The sequence below is a fragment of the Cajanus cajan genome, chromosome 2 (assembly GCF_000230855.2).
Source record: "Cajanus cajan strain Asha chromosome 2, NIPB_CcT2T_4, whole genome shotgun sequence".
Classification (NCBI taxonomy): Eukaryota; Viridiplantae; Streptophyta; class Magnoliopsida; order Fabales; family Fabaceae; genus Cajanus; species Cajanus cajan.
The window spans coordinates 56,895,743-56,921,882 of record NC_138518.1 but is presented as its reverse complement, the minus strand read 5'-3'; the positions used below and the strand labels follow the sequence as shown (position 1 = coordinate 56,921,882).

Genomic DNA, 26,140 nt, shown 5'->3' with positions numbered 1-26,140 from the left:
ATGGTAGGTCGATACATATTACTCATTTTGACAACTCTAAATGAAGACTAAAAAAATTAAAAAAAAATTAAATATAAAAACTAAAAAAAAACTTACCTTAAATTATTAAGACTAAAAATGATTGAAACATATAAATATAAAAAATAAATTTATCTATTTTAAATTATAAGTACTAAAAAAAATAAAGTAAATAAAAGTGAAACTATATATTAAAAAAAAAATTACAGATGGGCAATATAAAAACTTACAAAAAAGATCATGGGCGGTCCGAAATAGATCCGAACCGGACCAATACCAAACTCGTTCCTTAACTCAACATTTCTGTTTACACTTTTCACTTTTCAGGGTCGCTCGCACACTCCCTCTCTAGAATCAACGTTGAATGCCACAAACCATATTCCAAGTTTCTTTAGTTCCAATCTCCAACGTTGGATTGCCCCAACGACGATGCTGTCACCGCAACACATTTGAATTTCTACGCAAAGAATAAATTATAATTTTAAGAAAATGCGTAGACTACTTGGGAAGATTACCGGCTTCATGAGCAATCGAACTATGGTTGGAGTGGACAAAACAGGGAACAAATACTTCACCAGAATCGAAGAGGTTGATGGTGTCAGTAAGTGCCTTTCCATTTTTTCCCTCTCAACCCTTTTATGTTATTGTTGTTATTATCACTTTATGTGTGTTTAATGGGTTTTATTGTGTTTCTAGATTCTGGCTTTGTAGTTTATGCATGTGTAGTTTCAAGTTTGCCTTGTGAGAACTTTTTGTGTCATTTAGGAAAGAGGGGTGTTTTTGCATTGGAATGATCAGCTCACTTTCAATACTTTACTCATATAATATGCTTGATATGATTATTTGAGCCAAAAAGGTTTGGTGTTGGGAACTAACTTTGCCTTTGTCAAGGTTTTTTTTGAGGTTATTAGTTTTTGTTTGATGTAGCATTTGGTGAATCTTTGAACAAGGTTGAGATTGATCTGGTTTTATTAAGTAAAATAATTAAATAAATAAAATCGAATTATTGGCAACTGAAATTTGGATCCATTTTCTTCTCTGCTAGATTGAATCACTTAAGAATAAGATAGCATTTTGGTGTGAGAGTATCAATTTGGAATTTCAAAACTCTGGTTCTTTTTTTTTTTTTTTTTTTTTTGTGTGTGTGTGTGTGTGTTGTTGCATTGTAGTTCATTTTACTATTTGTCTGTCTGATTCTGGTATTTTGTTTTGGTTAACTAGTGAAAGAGAAAAGATGGGTGATATTTAAAGGAGAGGAGGATCCTACCTCTATTCCAGGTAATATATTTTACATTAGCCATCATTCAATTGCTAAATTTTTACATCTATTATTACATTGTGATTCAGGGATGGATCCAATTATTTTATTATTTATATGTTGAATTATTCAGAAAAAGAATATGATTCTTTTATCCTATTTCCCATTCTTAGTAGATAATTACTGTTTAATTTTTTTAGTTGAATGGATATGTTGGCTAAATGGGCAGCGTAAAAAGGCTCCAACTCTAGAGGTAAAATGAAATACATCTATGTATATCTTTTTGGTAGTACCATAAAGTTATCAAAAGACAAAGCTATTGGCGTTTCTTTAAATTTTCAACTCCAAAGGTAAGATGACACAATGTTGCTTATAATGGTTAATCCTTTAAAGTTTTGTTATCTTCAAGGATTGATTTGAAATGAATAAATATTTAATGATTCTATAACCTATCTATCTATATATCATTGAAACTCCGTGACTCTTCTTTCAACAGAAAACAACCAAGCCTTTTCTCACTAGGCATGGCCAATTACATGAATCAAAATGACACCATAATGTTCTATTGTGAATCATGTCTATAAATAAACCAATCACCTCTAAATCCTTTTTAATGGTTTTGTTTGCCTATAATTTTTTTAGGTCTCCCTCTCTTTCTGTCTGTAGACATACCCTCCATCTAGTTTATGTTCATTACTGGGGCTTCTATAGGTTTTTTCCACAGGTGCCCAAATTTCAAAAGTGAGATTCTACCATTTTTTTTCTATAGTAGGTTTTATCCTAGCTTTCTTTCTAATGCAAATATGCTCAAATTCCTAATCCTATTTTGTCTAAGATGTTCACTCATCTAGTGCAACATTTTCATCTCTGCAACATTGAGTTTATTCTCTTATTGGCTTTTTACTGCCCAAAGCTCCGTTCCATACATCATCATGGGCTTTTTAGTTCCGCAATTAAGCTTTCCTTAATAGGGCAAGGTCTCAAGGATAAGGTAATCAGATTGGACAATGCTCTTGAAACATCCTGTTAACATAAATTTCTTACGTTCAGTCATGTCACATTAAAAAAATATAGGCAAGCTGATTTAAATTTCAAACTATATGTCCATTGTTTATCAACTTGCTTCCATGAAAATAATATTTGTATCGACCAATGACCCTAAACTAAGTTCTTCAGCTTAATTATTATAAACAGATTAACTTATTCTGCCATTAAGAGTTCTAAATTTCTAAATATGGTGCGTTGTGGACATTGAAATTATGAGACTTTAATAGTGTAGTTAGATGAATGTAGATAAAGGAAGATTAAACTTCAAGAACTGTTATATAATGGATATCAACTGTCTGTTATATTTTTCTCTTTCTCTCTTTAATCATTTTGGCAAACCATTATATTTCAATTCTTTGAAGTGAATCTAGCTTTGGTCGATTGGTTGTAGTAGTTTAGTTATCCTTTGCCCTTCTTCTGCATATCTGTCTTAGCTTTCTGTCATATTTCCCCCACTTTTCTTGATTTGGATTTTTCTGTTTCTCTTTTTTTTTTTTTTGTTGGGGTTTAAGTGATTAGTTTTGCATCAAATCTTATATGCAAAACTTATTCAAGGACTGTTCACCCCTATTTACAATGGGATACCAAACTATTAAGCCAACCCTTGTAACTTATTAGCTGTAATGTTTTGTGGATGTTTTCGTGCAAAGTGAATTTTTTGTTAGGAGGCACTTTGACAAAGTAAGTAGTTAAGTATGTTGTTTCAGTATTACTTGACAATACTTTTCCCTTCAGGAAATGATGGAATTGGAAGCAAGACGTGAACGTGTTAGACAGAATGTTGCTCGTATGTACCAATTATACTTCAACCTTTATGGATCAATTTGTTTGAATTGAATATGTTGCTCTGATTTGGATATATTCCTAGCTTAACCTTGTCCTCAGCTTTTCATGTGATAGTTCTAAATATAATGAAACAACATTATTGGCCATATTTAGTTCTGTACAGAGACCTTAACACAAACCTCTTTTTTTCCCCAAAGTTCTCAAGAAAGAAGAAGAAGAAAGGATAGCTAAAGAAGGAAGTAAAGGCAAACATGTTAGCCCTGGTGAGATGCTTAAAATTTTATTGGTTTTGCAGTACTCTTAACTTACTCTCGGAAGTTATTGATTAAATTATAATTTCCATGCAGGAAAAGTCAGTGGTCCAGATTTGAAAAGTTTTATTCAGCAATTTCCAGTTCCTTCAGAAGGTCATCTTACTATTATTTTCTTTTGAAAAAAATATTGAGTTCTTTATGTTTTCTTTTCAAAAGAATTTTTTTGGATAAACGGAAATTAAGGATATATAGAGGTTGATCATGACTTTGAGGGAGTTTAATGTTCTCCTTACCCCTCAAAGCAAAATAAAACAAATAGCATTTTTGTTACTCCGTGCAAATGATTGTGTTTACTTTTTCTTGTTCATAAATACCATTCTGAGATTTTAATCCCATCCCTTGTAAAATAAGATATAATGCCCTCCAGAAAGGGGATTCTTGCTGTATATTATCTATATACACTACCTATCCTTTTGAATTAAGGTTTTGACATATTTTCTCCACTCTAGGTTATGAGGTTGAAGAATCACCTAGTGAAATGGGTGGCTTAAGGTGAGTCTTTTGAAATTCACAGTTTTCTTTACCTAAATATATTGTTTGAAATGCATTCCCTTTCTTGGCCCTTACTGTGTCTTGCAGTCTTTTGCCAAAATTTGAAGGTGATTTATTTTTCATCTTTTTCTTCTCATCCTTCTATTAAAATATTGTCAGGAATTTGTTTGGCTGTCTTCTCTTTATTCCTCTTGCAACATTTTGGTAGCCTTATCTCCCTGGGTAAAGTCAGCTATATGAATCATATTACGCCATTAGACTTGGTTAAAAACCAAAATCTCAAGGCTACTATTCACCATAACATCCTTTTTAACAAACTCCCAAACATACCCTAAGGAATAAAATCTAATTAGAGATTAGATCCGGTTACTACATATGAACTCTCTAGGATACAAAGTAAAAGGCATCCATTTCTGATTATGTACTATGGAAATGACATTCTTTGATTAAACTATTTTGATCTCGGGTGTCACAGTCTTGACGTCTGTATTTGTTGCCTTGTTCTGCTTAAATGTTCTTTAACTTGCAATTGTTGTTAGCGACTTCTATTTGCTGTAAAACCATATTTTTTCTTTTGCAAAAAATAGTTTAGGCATAGTTATTCAACTCGATAGTAATCATGTTATCTTTCTGCAGGAATCCTCAAGAGAGCTTAGCAGAGGAAGCAAAAGATGAGTCTGAGTAAGTCCAAATGTGTATATTCTTCGGTCAATGAACATTATGATTGAGCAAAGCTTCAATTAATCTTAATTTTAGTCAATGAAACAAAATCTATGTTCCTACCCACAAACCTGAAGGCAAATCACAGTTGTTTCAAAATTGGAAAATGGCTTTATCAGAGATATCATGTCCCTAGTTTTTAACCCTGCTATATATCTGTTCATAAAATTTGTTTTCAGGTCTTCAGAGCCAACAGGATCTGGTGCATCTTTTAGACCAGGAACCTGGCAACCTCCAAGTTGAGCTTTCAACACAACAAAGATGGCCTTTCTGCTTTTACACGCTGTTTTGAAAAGCCATGCGTGATATATATTTGTTCCTCAAGAATTTGATATAATTCTTGTGTTCTCAGGTTTCTAGAAATATTTATTCATTGATAAACCTTTGTTTAAAGAATATGACCAATAAGACAATATGATGCTTTCTGCATTTGCCATGTTTCTGCTTGCTATAGTGAGTAACTTAGTTCTTCCCGAATAATTTTGATGCATTATGATGTGGGTAGCCCTCAAATCTCAGTTTTGTTAATCATCAGCTCATTAAGAAAAGTATTTGTACTTTTGGATGACTTTGCAAGAACCCTTGCCAAAGCCTGAACTGTAAAACTGAAATAGCCTATTTGTTTTCATGCATAAATGTGGTTACACAATTTCCGAGCTCTCTTTATGTAAAGGAAACATTTTTTTTAATATTTTTACCAAATATCCTGTTGATGGTCAATATTAAACATGCTACTAATCAGAATGAGACAAACACGAGATGAATTTCATAATAATTTAAACAGTGAGACCCTCTGAGGATCTGACCCTATATGCTCTGTGTATCTCTTTTTCTTAACGAAATTTAAATTTAAGTGTAGAGAGAAATCATATCCATGAAAGGTAGTGTCTTCATGTTCTCGACCTCATGCATAGCTAAACCATGAATTTTGAATTTAGGATATCATAATTAAACTAAATAACATTAGTCACATTAAAAATAGGTTTCAATAACTTTGTCATGCCTTTCTCTGCCTTATGAGTCAAGATAACATTATCTAAGTACCTCTACTTAGGACAAAACCACCTTGAAAGGGATAAAAAGATCCAAAGAGACACAATCTCGCTAAAAGAACTTTTATGACCACTTTATATTCTACCTTGCACAGATTGATGGTCTAAAACTCCTTTAGACAAGTTGATCTTAGGAATTAACAGATAAAACTTAGTTACAATGCCATAATGATGAAACTTAATTAAAATTCCAATAGTAAATTTGGTTTTGTTCCTAATGAGAATAAGAAATCTACTTTAGTAATGAACCTAGTAATATACATTATCCATATTATCAAGGAGTAAGATAGTATTGATATTATAACTAAGTTTTGTGGGGAGAAAGATAGTACTGATAGTATTTCATATATTTTTTAAATGAGTTCAAAATGAGAAAAAAAATATGCATCGCTTCGATTTGAAGTGATTACGGGAAGAGTTTGAAAATTAAAGTGTTTAAAGGTTATGTGGGGAGAATAAAATTCTTCACAACTTCTCAACGACAAAATTACATCAACAAAATTATGTGGTGGAGAGGAAGAATAATTCACTGCAAGAAATGACTATAACTATGTTGAATGATAACACTAATCCTGAGTACTTCAAGGTTTAAGCAATGAATACGACTAGTTATTTACACAATATATTATACATTAACATACATTGAACAAGACTCTATATGAATTATAGAAAGGAGGAAAGGTCAATATATTATACTTTCACCTTTTTGGATTTTAATGTTTTGTATTGAACATGAAAGACAACCTTTGGAAGTTTGATTCTAAGTATAACATTGGAACTTTATTAGGCTATTCTGAAACGTCCAAAGCCTATAGAGTGTATAAATTTAGAACCTTAATTATTTAAAAAGTAGCTCATGTGAGATTTAATGATAATAAGCTTGTTAAGGAATTATAAGAGTTGAGTGAATCATTTGTAGACTTGTAGGTGGATGAAAGAAAGAAGAAAAAAAAGGATGTCTAATATTCTAGCAAATGAACTTGAGGAGGAAGAAAATTGAGAACCTTCTGGACGAAATTGACAAATGAAGAACTAATTGTCCAAATAATGAAGTTATAAGAAATGTCCATGATAAGTAGGGATGAGAATAGATCAAGATGGACTTTAAATATATAGGCTGGAAGTTAAAGTCTAAGTCTGACCTATTATCTATCATAAACTTTTTTATAGGCTTGACCTGACCTTTTTAAAGCTAGTCTGGCCTATTAGCCTATTTAAATTATTAATGTTAATTAGGCCAATAAACTTAATTTTAAAAAATTAACAAAATTATTTTTAAAATATAGTTTACTCAATATTATTAAATTTAAATTTTAAAAAAAATATAGGAGAAAAATTGAATCATTTTTTATTGAAGGCACAATTCATACGTAATCATGTATGCTGATGTACATTCATGCACAGGTTATAAGTTTATAAACCTAAAATGAAAAAAAATTGTATAAAAAATATTCTAAATTTTAATAATTTTTTTAATAAATTTATTTATTTATTTATATTTTTAATAATATATATTAATTTTTTATTACATTATATAAATAAATAAGCTGACCTATTAGGTCTAACAAACTTTTCTATAAGCTTAAGCTTGACTTTTTTTTTTATATAAATAAACCTTTTTAAAAATTTAAACGACCTTTTTATGAAAAAGGCTAGACTAGGCTAGACTTTAAAGAAGTTAGGCCATAAGCCCCTGTTTAAGGCCTAGTCTATTTTCATCCTTAATGATAAGGTTAGAACCAGATCATCCTTCTGAAAAGCTCACACTACTCTCATTTAAAGATTGAACCAAAAACAATCGATGAAGCTTTGATGGAAGGGTGGATCAAGGTTATGCAAGAAAAACTTGATTGATTTCAAAAAAATGACACATGGAAGCTTATTCAATCCCCTCAAAACAAATCAATAAATAGAACAAAATGGGTATCTAGGAACAAGCTAGATGAAATAGGTCAGGTTGTGACAAAAAAGGTTAGACTAGTAACTTAAGGTTACTCGCAACAAGAATGTAATTTGAGATAAAAGAAGAACTTTGAATATATAAATTATATTGTAATTAAAATTCATAATAAACAAATACTTTTGAACATATAAATTATATTTTAGATTTATATATTAAACAACTCAACAACACAATAAACAACACAACATCCCTATGCGTCGTCACATTTCAACTTATGAGATATCCAACAACATAGGTGGATAATTTAAGTGGATTGATCTTATCAAACCATAATAGCTGACCCTTCATCTCTAGGTTAAGTTTGCACAACATTTGGCTTCAATTTAGACCCAATCAGAAAACAAAATTTTAAGCCGAGTTAACAATTTTTTTGGTTTCTCAGATGTCGTCATTAGGAAAGTCAAGTACTTTCATTTGAAAAAAAAACTTGGGTGTAAACTACCCACGATATTAATATGCACCAACTAAGTCTATATGAAATTATCCCACCATCTACCCTCCACAATACTACACAACCTACCAATATTCAGTTAGGAATTTTGACCTCTGATCTTATGCCTTACTCATTGGTCACTTCACAAAATAGTTTGGCTCAACCTTGCCCTCATACCGTTTCAACTAAGAACTTAGATGAGACAACTTTTAAATCAACTCTCCATTTTAGGAGTCAACTCTTTAAAGGATTTTCATTTTTTGGGTTCTTAAAGACTACAACTAAGACCCTCACAATGAAAATTTTCAACATAGAAAACAACTTACTCTCCTCTAATTATAAGTTCAACTCACAACGTAGAAAGCATGCACCATCCATTAGCAACAAAAATAGCTTTCTCTTATACAACACAAAACACCTTAACCTAGAACCGCATATAAATATATATACACCATCATCATCATTTTATGAAATAGGAGAATCAACACAAAATAACATACTCATGTATCAATATACTTCAACTTACAATAAGTAGTAATCAACTTAAAACACCAACACCTCATCAAGATTCAACTTAAAGAACACATCAACATAAAACAAAGGAGTCTTGTTGGGTGAGTAAAGCCTTAATGGGCACCCAAACCTTTTATAGTTTCTCACTAGGCAGATTGCTCTTACATAATAAGAAAAGATTATCGTAGTTTTCCTCCCTAGGTGAGCTTGACCCACTATGAGTCACCTCACTAAGTAACCACAATTGGATGAGCAACCGATACCTCTATAGGTCCTTTTGTTGGGTGCGCTTTAACTCGTTGGGCAAGCTCTCATTAGAGTCACCCACAAATTCCTCTTCTTGTCAGGCGATACTCACATTGTTGAGCAAGAATATGAATTTGGATAGATGTTCATCAACTATACATTCGAGTGAGGATGTTTTCTCACTTGGAAAGAATGCAAAACTCCACTATGTAATTCACCTTCTCTCAACAATTCTAGCCACTAATCACCAGTCCTACCACATGTATTCTATCATGCTCACTCACTACACCTCAAGTAACAACAAAAACATAATAAACATCACATGCAACCATAATCAACCCCCTCCTAAACTTCTTCAATAAAAAAATATAAATCTATAAGCTTTCCTAAACTCAATTGCTTCTACAATAAGAAGAATCTAAGGAAAAGGGAAAAACAATAGAACCCTCAAGAGTCAACTTCTCTCTAAGATTCCAAGTTCTTTAACTTGAATCTTCACTTCTATAACACAATCTAGGTTTCAAGAAAACGAAAGAAAACTTCATCCATAATCATATTGAAGATTAAGCTTCTCTGACTCTAGAACATCTTTGTCTAAAATCCCTCTCTAGAAACTAAGAGAAATGAACTTATGAAGTTCATTCTTTCTTGAAACCTTTTATATCTCTTATGTTTTTGGTCAACTTTGATATAAACTCTAAACAACTCAATTCATAAGGATTCCTTAACTCTTAGAGTTCACAATACAACATACAACACCACACAACACCTTAAAACATCAAACAATTTATAACATTCATAAAAGCAAAACTTATAGTATTGCATTGATGACTAATCTTCATTGAAAAACTTGATTGATCATAATTAATTTTTGAAATTTTTTTTACTAGTCGCCTTTAGTAGAATTTTCTCTTCAAACTATATTTTATTTTTAAGACTCAAGACCAATATTTGCTTAAAGGGACAAGAATTCAATTTTTCTTACATTAATTTGTTAGTTTACTAAAATTACTTATAAATTAATTTTCTTATTTCTCTTTACTAGTTAAGTTTTATCTTTATGTTAAGACAAAATAAAACTTTTTAAATAATGATGTACTTTTTTTATTTACATTTTTATTTGCTAAATATTATTGCATTCATTTTTATAGTTACTTACATTTTTATTACATGATTATTTATTTATCTATTGATATTGAAATCAAACTCAATACTAAATAATTTACAATAATTAATACACTTTTTTTTTTCTCAAATGAGAAAGTTTTCTTAGATTTTTTTATCCCTCTACTTTTCAATTTATCATTTTTTTAATATATTATAAAACTATAAATAATTAAAAACAATACTATATTATAATAAAATTATCAATTATAAATATGAAAATGCTTAATATATTAAAATAAAAAACAAGAGAGAGAATGAAGAATTTATTGTATTTTTTCCAACAAAATGAAATATCTTATTTATAGACATAAATTATAATAATATGATCACAATTAAATTACTAGAATTAGGAAATATATAAATAGTTATAATGAATAATCATAATTAAATATTCATAACACTATTAAATATTAACACACACACTACATACTTTTGTAATAATTATTTTAAAAATTATATTTATGATTTTTTTAACTTCTCTATAACAAAATTAAACTTTAAATTATGAATTACTAATTATTTAATTATGTTATTTTAGTTTCGTATTTAAATTAAAATCTATCTGTACCAAATGAAAAGAAAATTTAAAATCTATCTACGTTTCAGGCATGAAGAAGTGGTAAACGAAGAAGCAAAGCAAAAGCAGTGTGTTCACAACGTTGAACTGTTATTCTCTCTCAAACATTCGTTCTTCTCTCATAACATGCCCTCTGCCCAGGATCCATTCTACGTTGTCAAGGCCGAGATTCAAGATTCTGTAACTTTCTTTTTCTTAATTAGTTTTTCTCAAATTACCTAGGCTAGGGTTCGCGGAAGTCCAATTCCGATAAGAATTCTCTATTTTCCGTGAATAATTCATGCTCTATATTTGAGTGAATGAATGTTATTTTGTCTTTTTTTTTTTTGTGATTTGATGGTCTTGTGGTTGTTGTTTAGATTTTATTTTATTTTTTAACCTAAGGTTATTAATCTGATTATGTTTTTTGCTATGTAAATTTGGGATTTTTGAACGGAACCCAATTGCGATCTGTGGCTTTGTAGAGTGTACACTGCATGATTCTTTTTTTGGGTGTCTGTGATTGGAGCAGGGAAAGCTAAAAGAAATAAAGTATAAATTGAAGTGAAATCTGTGACTGAAACAGGAAATTGTGCTAGAAAGAAATATGAATTGGTGAATTGTTTTGGTGTTGGGATTTTTTTTTATTTTTTGAAGTGTGATGATATGTTCATTTGACTGTCTGATTATTTGTTAATTTCTGCTAGATTGATAAGTTGAAGTCTACTTTTCACCAATGGGAAAGCACTTCTGACGCTGCAGAACAAGGACATCTTATGAAGGAGGTTCTTGCTGGATGCGAAAGCATAGAGTGGCAGGTAGAGCTATTGCATGCATATGCAGAACCAATGACAAAATGGGTTATTGTTAGATGAGCTTTTTCATTCTTCCAACATGTTCATTCAATAAATTGCATGAGTTCAGAATTGTAGACTTTAGACATGCTTTGGTGGCTTTTGGTGCACCAACATCTCGCTGATTTCTTGGTGGGAAGGGGTTTGAATGTTTTGCATTTAGCAATCTAAAGTACTTAAGCACTTACTTTTCTGAGTTCCTCGATTTTGGGATTTTCTGAAGGAGAGAAAACCAAGTTATCATTTTTGGAATACAATTATAATTTTATAGGATTAATATTTTGATTGTTGATGAATATTGAATTTGTATCGTGATTAATTAATTCATTATTTTCCTTTAACTTTCCTTTTCCTTCTTCTTGTATATTTGAAACATCTAGCCTAAGTGTAAGTATCATATACCCTCTCAATCTCTTGCACTTAGTTTTCCCATCCAAATCCCAAAATACCCTAAGTGTGCTTAATGAGGAGGGTGCAAAATAAGGAGTGGAATTAAAATATAGTTGAATGGAGAGATTTTGATTTTCACACTTTTATGCTTGGCAAAGGGTGGAAAATGGATAGAGTGTCTCAGCATATTGGTTAAAAACCTCTTTTGGTCCCTGATAATAATTTTTTGTTTCAATTTAGTCCCATTTTAATTTTAGGTCTCAATTTGGTCCCTAATAATTTAAATCATTACAATTTGGGACTTCCGTCCAAATGATTTAAACGGGGATAACTCCTGCTGACGTGGATGCCACGTAGATGCATAGGTGGATGCCAAATGTCATGAATACACCTAGAACCAGAACGGCCCGTTCTGAAATCAGAACGGCCCGTTCTGAAACCAAAACGGCCCGTTCTGCATGCACATTTTATGTGTTAATTTTGCAACTGGAACGAGTCGTTCCAAATGCAAATTTAACACAACATGAGTGCAGTAGAACGGGCCATTCTGAAACTAGAACGGGCCGTTCTGAAACCAAAACGGACCATTCTGCTGTTAGAACGGGCCATTCTGAATTCAGAACGGCCCGTTCCAGAACGCCAACTTCGTGTTTTTTATTGTATTTTTTTATTATATCTATATTAATAAAAATATAATAAATAAAAAATACAATAAATTAATATTCATTTATGAATAAAACTAAAAAAAAAAAGAATCAAATAACATAAGACCTTCCAAAATCCTTCTTTGATTTGAACTTATCCAGTTCAAAATCTTGACTAAAATGCCGTAATGTGATTCAAAAATTGAAAATAAAAATTCATAATATATCATAAATTCAAAGACAGAAACATGGTTCAGAAACTGAAAACAAAAATTCAGAACATAACATATACTAAAAAAGTTCAAAGAAATTATTGAGAAAGGAAATCATCTGGGTAAAGCTGAAGGGAAACCCTAAACCACAAAAATTCAGGTTGTACCTCTTCAAGAACAAGTTGTTATTATTGGGGTACATCGTCAATGACTTCAAGGGAAAACACCGTTTCGTTTCATCCTTGACTGTATAGTGTCAATTTGGTAGTAAATGATTCACTCCAGTTTGACTAACAATGAAATAAAACTTGTTATCATTGTCCTTAGTGATACACTGCATCGTCCTTAATGATACACTGTATAGCCCAAATGTTTAGTAATTGAAGTTATCAATCCCCATTAACAATATTGCCAAATCTAGTGTTTGAAATGCTTTGTACTTTGGTTTTTTTTACACGAAATTCTGGAACCAGAATGGCCCGTTCTGAAACTAGAACAGCCCGTTCTGGTTACACTGTTGGTGTGTTAATTTTGCATCTGGAACGGTCCGTTCCAGGTAGAAAATTTACACACCAATAGTGTAACCAGAACGGACCGTTCTGGTTCCAGGTATATTCTAGTATTTTGGGATCCACCTACGTGGCATCTACGTGGCATCCACCTGGCATCCACGTGGCCACTAGTTAACTCCGTTTAAATCATTTAGACGGAAGTCCCAAATTGCAATAATTTAAATTATTGGAGACCAAATTGAGACCTAAAATTAAAGTGAGACTAAATTGAAACAAAAAAATATTATAAGGGACCAAAAGAGGTTTTTAACCATAGTTTTAAAAACCGGACCGGTCATCGAACCGGTTAAGGTACTGGGTCAGTGGGTCAAAGGTTGAACCAGTGGGTCACTAGTTGAACCGCATGACTCGGTTTTTATTTATTTTTATTAAAAAAATATTCATATTAAATATATTTTATACTTATAAATTTTAATAAATTTATATCTTATTTAAAATTTCAATTTTTCTATCTTATTTAAAATTATTTTTATTTTTATTTTGTAAAAAAATATATAAAAAATTACATGTTAAACTGTATATTAATACAAATTAAAAATAGAAATAATATGTACATATATAATATGCTTGCAATTGATATCACAAAATAATATATGTAATATCTACATATATATTATATTATTAAATATATAATATAAAATTAATAATATACTATAAAAGTTATTTAAGTTGTATATTATATAAACAAATACATTAGAACAAGTAGTCGTTGTTATATTTAATAAGAATCTTTGTTCTTCCATTAAGAGATTCAATTTTTATTATTATTTTTGTGGTTTATGATCCCTTAAAAAAATTTATAAAAAAAAAAAAAAGTGATTGAACCGGTTTGACCCACCGATTCACCGGTTGAACCGGAAAATTGACCGGTTCAATCCGGTTTGAAACGGGTCGACTGCATAACCGATCCAACTTAAGGCTCGGACCGGCTGGACCACCGGTTCCCGGTCCAACCAGTCCGACCGGCCGGTTCGGTCCGGTTTTTTAAACACTGTTTTTAACCCAGCATATTTTATTCAATACAAGAGTCATGTAATTGTGGTAATGGAGTGAAAATGATTTGACCTTAATCACTTTTGAGTGTTCTATAAAAAAGAGTCATAGTTTCACGCTTTTGTGCTATGGTATGATTCCAAAAGATCCCTCTGAACAGAGATGTTAGGGATTTTTTTGGGGGATAAATTAGGGATTTCATTTGCCAAAAATATATTTGGCTTATACTATGTTGACACAACCCTTGTTTCTCTCTCATCTTGACCCCATTTCTTGATTTCTCCTTCTCAAATATCTCTACCTCTCCTCTCGGCATTGCTGCTACTCCTGCAATTGCAATTGATTCTCCTGCGAGTGCTACTGTTCTGTTGCCTCTTCTCTTCTCTCTGTCAAGCTTGCTCTTGTTTTCTCTTTTCTCTTCTCTCCAAAGCCGTGCTGCTAGGAAACTTGTATTTGACTTTTGTTGGTATTTACTTGTATATTCTGTTTAAGACACCAATATTGTTAATTATAAATGTCATTGAACTTTGAGTAGTTTTTATCATTTTTGAGAATTTATTTGTATACTGTATACATTATAGAAGCTATATGAAAATTTTTCACAATTCACTATCTGCCATAGCATTTTTTGGGGGAACTGTGGCACACCACTATCTAGCATTTAAAACACACTATTTTACTTAAAAGAAGCTATTGTTTTAGGGTCTGTTTAGTTGAAAGGAGGGGAGGTGACTTTTCTTGTTTGGTTCATAAGGGGAGGGGAGGGATTTTAAAAATCAATTTACTTTTATATCCTTATAACTTTTTAAATTTAATGACATAATAATGATATTTTGGATATTATACTAAAAATGTTTTAAATTCCTTCCTCTCTCCTCTCCAAATCCCTCTAATATCGGAGAGGAGCTAAAATTGGGTTAGGAAGGATTTTGCTCCCCCTCCCCTTCCCTCCTAAAAATTGAACTAAATAAGAAAGGATTTTAAAAATCTCTCCTCTCCCCTCCCCTCCAACCAAACACTATGTTCAGTAGTTTTTTGTCGTTGTTGTTGTTGTCATTGTTCATTGTCTTTTCTTTTGTAACCTATTTTATAAACTATTGCTGAGGTTTTGTTTTTTGATAGAAAGGTGGATGAATTGGATAAAGCAATTGCTGTTGCATCTAGAGATCCTTCTTGGTATGGAATTGATGAAGTGGAGCTTGAAAGCCGGAGTAGATGGACAAACAATGCTCGTACTCAGGTATCCAAAATGTATGGCATTGTTTAATGTAGGGAAGATGAAATAATTTTATTTTCTTTTAAAATTAAACACTCAGCTGCTGTTTATTAATATTATTTTCTTGTTAATATCAACATCATGCATAAAGGATTCCTTTGTTGCATTATTAGGTTGGCACAATGAAAAAAGAAGTGGAAGCCGGAAAGGGCTCAAGTACCACAAGCCATGCTAGCGTAAATGGGATGCGCCGAGAACTACTTAGGCTACCGAATTCCCATCAGACCGATACCTCCAATCAGTATGCTGCCCGAGATAATGATGACTTCATACAATCAGAATCAGATAGACAAATGCTGCTTATAAAGTACTTCTTCCATCTTCTCTCTCTCATGCTTATAGAACTGGATTTTGCATTGGTCTTCTGTTCTACTATGGCAAAACACTGTTTTTAATTGACTTTTGCATATTCTCATGAGATTAGGCTCTAATCATAGCCACATTTCTGCATATTTGGTGGAAAAGAATGTCTTGTTTGTTTGGTTTAAAGCCAATAGTAGGTTACCTTAACAAAGACAAAACATGAAATACGCTGTTCAAGAATTGAGAAAACCTTATGTACACGGTTATCCTTTCTGGAAATACAATCTGCCTCCTGTTACTAGTTTAGTTTTGATTTATTTTGTATCTATTGGACTAATAGGAAACAGGATGAGGAGTTGGATGAGCTTAGTGAAAGTGTACGAAGAATTGGAGGTGTTGGACTTACAATACATGATGAACTCCTTGCACAGGTAATGGTTTGAGAGGTTTTTCTCCATGACTCTTGCTATTTTGCTTCAAAACATTGATGGCTAGTTAGAACTTTTGTCTTTATGCAATTATGTGTTTCTGATTGAAACCTGGTCTTTATTTAAGAATTGGGAAAAAAATCCCCAATTTATTAGGAAAGAGCACACACTGCAGAACTTAGAGGGTCTGCACCTCCCAATGCCCAAAAGCCCTAATCTTCTCACTAAATTTCAAGACATCCCTCTATCTCAACCTATCTTATTTATAGGCGATATGCCTTATTTCTTCAACCAACTAAACTAACTAACACACACTTAACTAACTACTAATGGGTATCTAACTACCTTTCAATTTCCTTCAATTTTCTTGAATAAGTTTTTGTTTGACCTCTAACTCTGACGTAATTTTATTTGTCTGAAATTTCTGCTGTCAAAATTTTCTCGCTTCAGGAAAAGATTATAGATGAACTCGGTTCTGAGATGGACAGTACAACAAATCGTCTTGATTTTGTCCAAGTGAGTTTAATTTTTCCTTCAAATAGTCTAGTTTGATTTTATCTTAGAGAAATTTATTATTTGAAAGATATAAATTTTACCTACAATATTACTATTTTTAATTAAGTAATAGTAATTAAAGGAGAAATCTTGAAGAGGTGAAATGTTGCTCTTTTATTATGCTTGCAGAAAAAGGTAGGAATGGTTATGAAGAAGGCTAGTGCAAAGGGTCAAATCATGATGATATTGGGTTTGTTGGCCCTATTTATCTTCCTCTTTATCTTGGTATTCTTCACCTAGACATTGAAATGGGGCCAGTTTCTGCGTTGTTTGTACATGAAAAGAGATCTCATTTTTTTCGGTTGAGATTCAATATTAATAATTGAAATAATGCATCTCTATCAGTTACATGTAACCCTGCGTGTTATATGTTTCTGGAAGATGGTAGATAGTTCTGATTGCGATGAAAATGAGAGGCAATGTATTTAAAGATTTATAACAGGATTTTGAATTTAGACACGTTGGATTACTTGAATGATATAGTGATATTTGTTGCTTAAACCACTTTTTTGGTGTTGCATGTAATATGTTTATTTATTGTTTCTCATTGTTTTGTAAAAATATAGCATTCTCTTGAAGGGAACACAAATAGTCTTGCAGTGGAATTAATTAAATTGTTTTTAAAAGAGTAAAATATCAATTTAATATCTGAAATTAGCATTGTTATCAAGTTGATTCTCACTAGAGATGAGAATATGTAAAGTTAGATAAGACTTTTTTAATATATAAGTTGTACCTGTTTTATAATATTAAATTCTAAGTTTGATTTATTATTTATTATATATATTTTTATAGACCTGATATGATTTTTTTTAAAGTTTGGCCTATTAGTTTATTTAAAATTTTATTTATATTAATAATGTTAATTAGGTTGATAAATTTAATTTTTAAAAATCAACAAATTTATTTTAAAGATAGTTTATTCAATAGTATTAAAATTTAAATTTAAAAAAAAATGTAGGAGAAGAAATGGATTATTTTTTTTATTAGAGAGACAGTTCATATTTTGTCTTATGTTGATATATATTTGATGAACACTTACGCATAGATAGCAAGTTTATAAATTTATAATATAAAAAATTATATAATTTTTTTAAAATATTGATAATTTATTTTTATTTTATAAATTTATTTATTTATTTATATTTTTAATAATACATATATGTTAATTTTTTTATTATATTATATAAATAAATAGTTTGGCCTATTAAATATAATAGTTTTTTTTATAAGTTTAAATTCAATCTTTTTATAAAAATATAATTTTTTTAAAATTCTAAATTTGGTCTTTTTATTAAATAGGTTATGTCAAGTTAAACTTTAAATATATCAGATTATAGATATTTATTTAAGGTCTGACTTATTCTTATATTTAATCTTGACATTACAAAAAGTAAACTTTGTATTTAATTTGGCAATCGTTAGTTAATATGTTTTTTGAAGTTTTCAAGTGCATCAATCATCTACAATGTAATTATATTTTTGATATAGAATGTGAAATGTTAACATGGTACTTGAAAATTAATTAACATGTCAAATGATGTAAGAACTTGTTTTGACAAAATAACTAATGTTAAATGTGTATCTTTTAACTTTGAATAACAAATGCTAAAAATGTGTATTTTTAACTTTGATTAGCACATACTTTAAAGGGATGGTTAATGATATTATTTACTCCCATGATCTTTTTTTTTTTATAAGATTCAAATAAATTTTTGTTTGATGCTTATTATAAAAATTAATCTAGAATATTTTTTATATTACTTTTTTTACAAGAAATATTATTAGCTAAATTAATTAACTTGTTATTATTAGTGAATTAGATAATTTGGCCTAATAAAGGAATAGTCATGTGAGAACAGTTTTGTGGGAAACATGGGTAAAAATCATTTTCAAAAAACAATATTTCTTATAAATATGGTTTTTTTAGTTAGTAAATCAAATGTCAGAAACTAACTTTTTCAACCTCAAATTTTCGGAGAAGTAAAAAAGAATCTTTGTACCAAACACTCCCAAAGGTTTTCAAAATTCAATTTTACTTGGCATTTGACATAAAATATTTTTGATATGATGATTTAATTAAAGAAATAAAATATAAAATTGTAAAATAAGAATAGCAAATGTTATGACATAAAACATTAAATGCATCTTATTAATTTTTTTTAATATATTTAGTGACTTTGTATTTTTATATTATTTTTAATAAAAAAATCTGTTTTGAATTTTTTAAAATGACCTCTAAACACATGTTATAAAAAGGGTTTAACCAATAAGCGTCGGAAGGACATTAATCAACGTTACGTTAGTGTCCAATATTGTTTCGAACATGATTATTTTCAAAGAAAGGTTAATGCAAAAAGCAAAAATTGTTATTTAATGAATTAATAAATTTTTAATTTAAAATCATATTGAGAGTTTTTTAAAAATCAAAGTTGGTGTATTACTAGTATTTTTAATATAAAATTTTCACTTTTAATTCTCTAATCAATCTTTTACTCTATGTTTGGTAGTTGATTTAGGTGAGAAATTGAGATGAATGAGAGAAAATAGAGAAGATAAAAAGGAGTTGGGTTTCACATGAAAATATTTCTTTTGGTTAAGTTTGAAATAGTGGTAATTACACATTGAGCAATTTATATTTTTTTTCTTATTATTTTCTATATTTTTTTTAATAATGGATTGTTTTGCACCCTATGATAAAACACTTTTCTTGATTTGCAATTTATGGAAATAATTAATTGGCTTTATGGGATGAATGCTTTACGTTTCTAGGATGATCACGAGGTAGTGATTTTATTGGTAATAGCCAGGAATATGTCTATCTAGACTTATTTCCTTCAATAACTCATGTTCTACATCAAATTTCAATAATTCAATTGTTTAATTTAAAATTTTTAATGTATAGATTAAATCTGCAAGTTTTTAAAAAATTTAAAAATTATTTAATATTTTATTTCATTAATTCAAATCAATGTATAAAATGATGTTATGATTACATTATGATAATATTTTGAGTCGTATATAGATTGTGGAAGAAAGTGTTGGTATTACATAAAGAATGAAGGCCTAGAAAGCAAGCATAACCAATGACGTGTGAAGATGAAAACACAAACACAATATTAAATCTGAATGCATGTTTTAAGTAAACCTAAGAATCTTGTTTGTATTAGTTTTAAGTAAAGAATTAGTAAAAGTTGATGTTCTGATCTGAATGTAAGTTTTGATGAAGAGAGGAAAGCATTTTGGAGGGGAATAAAGAAAAGAATATAATAAACATATATAAAAGGTAGTAGCACATGTTTGTTGAGCAGATTATAGTAAAACATTGAGTGCCTGCATTACATATATATAAGTTCAAATATAAAATAAAACAGTGTCTGGATTGAATATGGAATCTTCTGTTTCTCGTGAAACAATTTTGAAAACGATTCAAGATGTTCGTCGATTTTTAAGAACAGATTTTTCTGCAACCAGCAATGACCCTTTTCTCGATCACGTGGCTAAGCAAATTTTGTCTACGAGTTTAGCGGAACGTATTCAAATGGTAGGACGGATCGGGTTTGAAGAGCAGCAGCAGGATAACATATTGGTGAGAAATTTTATTTTTAATTTGATAACTTTTAAAATAAAAAAAATATATACTATTTCCGTTTTTATGTATAAAATCATTTTCATTTTTTTTTTCTAGTTCCTTTTGTAAGATTTTTTTTTTCTATTTCTCAGTTTCATTAATTATATATTCTCTAAAAATATCCTTATTTAATTAGTAATTCTTTTAGATAAAATATAATGCATAAATATTTGAAATTAATAGTATAAAAACTTTATGCTTCTTATTAGGGTTAGAGAAGATAAATAAATAGATAAATATCTTTATCTTTCAAATATTAATTAATTAGGTAGAGAATGTTTAAGTAGAAAAAGAGAAGGTTAATTTAAGAGATATTAAGGATAATTTTGAAAAAGTAGTTTAATTATTGACAAATTTAATACTCTTAGCTAAATTAACTAATTTTCTTAAAGAGTATAATTTAATTGAAAGAGTATTGTAATTAAGGATGAATGTAGTAATAGATTAGTATAAATGAAATGTCATAAACTTTTATTTACTTTTATAAATATTATATAGTTCTCTTAATTTAAATCTCCCTTTTCATCCAATTTCATTCCTAAAGATACCTTAAAAATAAAATGAAAAAAAGGAGAGACATGCACTAAAGAAAAGAGAGAAAAAAAAAGGTACTAATAATGTAAAAAAAAAAACTATTATCTTATCATTAACCACTACAAAAAAAAGCCAATTTAGCCACTGAAATTAGCGACCGATTTTTTTTCGTCGCTAATAGCGACATAATTAGCGATCGAATCTAATTTAGTTGCAAATTTTATTTAGCGACCGAATTAGCGACCGATTTTTTTAATGGCCAATAAACGGTCGCTAAATTGGTCACTAAAATAATAATTATTGGTTAAAATAGCGACGAAACGGTTTCGGTCGCTAAAAGAATAAAATATTATTCTTTATAATAATTTTAGCGACCAAATTAAAATCGGTCGCTAAAAAAATAAAAAATTATTATTTATAATAATTTTAGCGACCAAATTGAAATCGGTCGCTAAAAAAATAAAAAAATATTATTATTTATAATAACTTTAGCGACCGATTTTAATTTGGTCGCTAAAATTATTATAAATTTTAATATTTTTTTATTTTTTTAGCGATCGATTTTAATTTGGTCGCTAAAAAATAAAAAAATATTATTTATAATAATTTTAGCGACCAAATTAAAATCAGTCGCTAAAAAAATAAAAAATATATTATTATTTATAATAACTTTAGCGACCGATTTTAATTTGGTCGCTAAAAAAAAAATATTATTTATAATAATTTTAGCGACCAAATTAAAATCGGTCGCTAAAAAAATAAAAAAATATTATTATTTATAATAACTTTAGCGACCGAATTTAATTTGGTCGCTAAAATTATTATAAATAATAATATTTTTTATTTTTTTAGCGACCGATTTTAATTTGGTCGCTAAAAAAATAAAAAAATATTATTATTTAAAATAACTTTAGCGACCAAATTAAAATCGGTCGCTAAAAAAATAAAAATATTATTATTTATACTAATTTTAGCGACCAAATTAAAATCGGTCGCTAAATAGAAATTTTTTAAAAAATTCAAAAATATATTTCTTTTAATTGAAAGCAAATATAAAAATATATAATATTATTTTTATAATGATAAAAATATTAATTATAAGAAATAAAAATCATTATCCTCCCAATAAAATTATTTTTTTAAATAATAAAAAATATATAATTTAAAATGGACAATTAATATATCATGATGTATTAAAAATAATTGGCCTATATAAGAATTAATAAAAATTTATCAAACAAATCTAAAATTGATAAAAATATAATTAATGTTCCATTAGTTTAATAAATAAAAATTATAAAATAAAAAATGTATATATAAATATATACACCAATAACACATGAGATCAATTATTTAGAATACGTTATACCATCTATTTTCAATTATGCTCGTACTACTTTGAGGTAGATACTGCTTCTTTAAGGAGACATGATTCTATTATTATATATGAATATGATCCCACCATGGGAAACTGATTCAATAACAGCCATATTTTGAAATATTTTTATTTTATTTAATGATAAAATAATTTTTAATATAAAAATATATATTTAAAATATATATAATACACACACACACATATATATATATATATTAAAATTATATTAATTAAATATGTATATAATAGTTTATCTTAAAAATCAATTCATTTAGATATTATAAAATATTTTATTTTAAACATCAATTAAATAATACCTTGCTACTTATAATTTATTTAAATATTTATAAATGAATATTACATTAATTCCATTGATTATTTTAATCCTAGTCTTTAATTTATTATATATAAAAATTATTTACTTAATATATTTTGAAATTATTTTCACGAATCTTATTTTATTTCAATTATTATTTTAAAAGTTAGACTTAATCATTCAATTCAATTAATATAATAATGTTAGTTTCATTGTTTAAAAGCAATTGATTTATACAAAAATTAGTAAGAATTTGTGAAACAATTAAAAAATGAAATATTTTTTAGTAATTTAAAAAAATTATTCTTTTGATTTTAATTTACTCGAAGATGTTCATAGTATTTAACTTATGATATATACACCTCCTTTTTTATTACAATTACACCTCTTTTGTTTAAAAAGGCTAAAATTACTGACAGTAGAGCTCGAATCCACACACATACTTACGTGGAGAAAATCTTAAGTCTTCCCCATAACTAATTGGACAAACCACCTACTTGTTCTTTTTGATTAATTTTTAATACATCACAATGCGCTTCCTTACTTTTTTCTCAATCAAATAGAATATATGATCGTTTTGACGGAGTTTTTTTTATTCGCACATTTATTTTAAAGTTTCGTGTTGAAATAAAATCCCATCACAGATTAACATATTTTATTATCTTTTTATTTTAATTTATTCTAAAATCTTGGAAATATTTAAGTTAACATCATTAAAAAACACCATTATAAGATTTTAAAATTTATTTTTAATATAATTATTCATAAAAAATACTTTTAACCATCATATTCACCAAAAATATATTTTTAATTAAAATATATTTTAAAAATATAGTATCAGAATATTTATTATGATTTTAGTTATAATTTTTTATAATCTTTTGATTTAATATTAGATTTCTTTTGATTATAAAACATAGTAAATAAAATATAAAATCTGTATCAGTTTATTTGATACAAATATTTAATTAATTTTAAGATATAATAAATTTAATATCAAAATATTTATTATGATTTTAGTTATAATTTTTATAATCTTTTGATTTAATATTGGATTTCTTTTGATTATAATATTTTAAAGCATTTTATTTGAAACATAAGTTAACATATTTTATTATCTTTTCATTTTAAATTATTGTAAAATAATTATAATATTTAATTATCATTCACTTACTTTATTAAAAAGTGATAAAATTATTTATAATCTGCCGCTTGGGCCGCTGCACCAGCCGTTGTCCCCTTTTGTTTCCCTAGATTTGAAGGCATTCTTCGTCGAGCTTGCCCTCTCCTTCATCCTCCTCTCGACAGTCGACACTGCTTCCTGTCGCAGTAAACTTCTGGGAGTTGATGTCATGCAAGGAGTCAAAGCAAAACAAGGCAATCAAGGCTTGCAAAGACTTCAAGTCCAAATATCCCGACATTGACCTCGTTCCCGTGGAGAAGTTTCTCCGCGACACTCCATAGGATATCAAGGACTCCGTTTTGTCAAGTGACGCTGCGCACAATCTCATGCTCAGGAGGCTCAATTTCGAGTTATTCCAGGTGACTTTGCGATACTCTGTTGCGAAAATCCTAACCTAGCGAGTGTGCTTCACAATTTGCAATTAGGTGGATTGAACAAATGAAATTGATGGAAGTGACATAAGTGTGCATTATAATTATATGTTTTTATTGTAGTGGATTCAATTGCATTAGTTTATTTAGCGTGCCTCTGTCCTCAATATAAATTTTGTATTGATAAGCTAGAAGCAAGGTTTTAAATTGCAGTCATAATTTTGTGTCTATCCTGTATTCTTTTCTGACTTGTATGAATAAATTTACAGAGCAAGTCTTTTGACATTTTTTCTACTATATGTAGGACTGCTGATCATACTAAATGGGTTGGTTCTTTTTACACAAAGCAAGACTTCATAGATGTTGTAGAGTTATCTATTTTGGTTTGTTTGACTAATAATATTATTCATGTAGATCTTTGATCCAATTGGTATGATCGTAAATTACTTTTAACTGCTAATTATTATTATTTAGCACTAAATTTATTCTTAAAGCAGTAACTAAGACTGTGAAGTAAAAGCATAAAGCTATGCTTTTAGTCTTGTTGATACTAAAATTAGCAATAAGATATAAAGTGAACTTACTAATTTTTCCCTACTTTTTTGTCAGCATTTGCTTCTTTTTTCTCTGATTTTTGTTTCATAAATCTTTTTTTATCTAAACATCATAGTATCAGCAAGATGCCTTTTGAAATATTCAATCAGAAAAATCTTTGTTTGATTGCTAGTTTTAATTTGTCAGGAGGACACAGCAGACCCTTTTGGTTGGTGGATAAAATCAAGAATGCTTAAAAATGACTTACTGGCTTGTGGGAGCACTGCTATTTATTTCTACTGGCTTCACAATTTGCAAACTGATTTCAATATTCAAGTATTTGAATTTTTTTTTGTTCTTTCCTTTTCTTTTCTCATTTGCCTTGATAATTGGATAGGGGATGGGGTGAATAATTGAATATCTGGAGTTTATTTATTTAGTGTTAGGTTAGCTTTTACATAACTTTACCTTATTTTAGTGTTGTATTGTAATAACTGCAAGGGGAACTCTGGGAAGATATTTTGTTATAATTGCTGTTATAGATCAATTTTCTATTCCTTTTCATTTTAAGTCCTTCAATATATAGGAGTCCTTTTGCCACGGAGCAGAGCCATCCTTGTGTTTCATTTCTAATTTCCAATGAAAATGAATAATAAAAGTTAATACAGAAAAAAAAAACCTAAAGTTTTAATCTAAGTAAACCCACTGGACTAGTAGGAAAGGAGAAAGTGGTTCACTCAATAGATAAACTAAGGGAATTTTGCTGACATTTCACATAAATATTTAAAATTTTAGTTTTTCTTTTTTAAAACATAATTCCTAGATCCGTCCCTTGATATATTGAGTACATCTTTCTTTGGCAATATTTAAATTTCTGTATTTTAAATGATTTTTTTTGTTTTACTAATTATTTGTAAAATTTCCCAGTATTCTAATTGAATTGTCTACTTCCAAGGTATTTATTATCTGTATTCATGAAATTTCTACTGACAATATTTAGAGGAGCAATGAAGGGAAAGCTTATTGTGAACGTGTACCAAAATACCAGATACTGTACAAGGATGTTTAAAAAATAAATTCAATCTCTGCTTCCTTTTTTATTTTCATAGGGGTGGGGATAATTAACTTGAAAATACTCCAATGGTAAATATTGTTCTGTTTTTGTTCTTCTCTTCCTTTTTGCTTAGTATGTGCTTGACTCATTGAGTTGAGCTCTTTTGTATATATTGGATTTTTCATATTATGTTGCTTTCATGAAATAAGAGTTGGTCATTCTTTTATTTATTTATTTTTTATTTAGAAAGAAAAATATGTACCTATATTTGTTGGATTGTATGCTGACCTGCGAGTGTGATATATTATATATATTTATCTGATTTGGATAAGCTTGCATGAAATTGG

The 26,140-nt window shown here is 28.9% G+C and overlaps 2 protein-coding genes and 1 long non-coding RNA gene across 3 annotated transcripts; all 3 read left to right on the top strand.

The window, feature by feature from the left end:
• Positions 1-302: 302 nt before the first annotated feature.
• Positions 303-5,128, top strand: LOC109811266 (NADH:ubiquinone oxidoreductase, 17.2kDa subunit). Its single transcript, XM_020374955.3, has 9 exons — positions 303-619; positions 1,240-1,296; positions 1,477-1,529; positions 3,059-3,110; positions 3,307-3,372; positions 3,457-3,516; positions 3,873-3,915; positions 4,552-4,596; positions 4,815-5,128. The coding sequence occupies exons 1-9, from the start codon at positions 508-510 to the stop codon at positions 4,876-4,878; spliced, it is 552 nt and encodes a 183-aa protein (XP_020230544.1). The 5' UTR covers positions 303-507; the 3' UTR covers positions 4,879-5,128.
• A 5,461-nt stretch (positions 5,129-10,589) lies between these two features.
• On the top strand, positions 10,590-17,296 carry LOC109811294 (syntaxin-61). Its single transcript, XM_020374991.3, has 7 exons — positions 10,590-10,766; positions 11,273-11,383; positions 15,357-15,470; positions 15,620-15,813; positions 16,150-16,240; positions 16,688-16,753; positions 16,922-17,296. Exons 1-7 carry the CDS (start codon positions 10,713-10,715, stop codon positions 17,030-17,032), a joined length of 741 nt encoding a protein of 246 aa, XP_020230580.1. The 5' UTR covers positions 10,590-10,712; the 3' UTR covers positions 17,033-17,296.
• Positions 17,297-20,163: 2,867 nt separating this feature from the next.
• Positions 20,164-25,303, top strand: LOC114916682 (uncharacterized). The gene is made up of 3 exons (XR_003805265.2): positions 20,164-20,381; positions 23,881-24,193; positions 24,947-25,303. It is a non-coding gene; the product is annotated as an uncharacterized LOC114916682 (long non-coding RNA).
• The last annotated feature ends 837 nt before the right edge of the window (positions 25,304-26,140 follow it).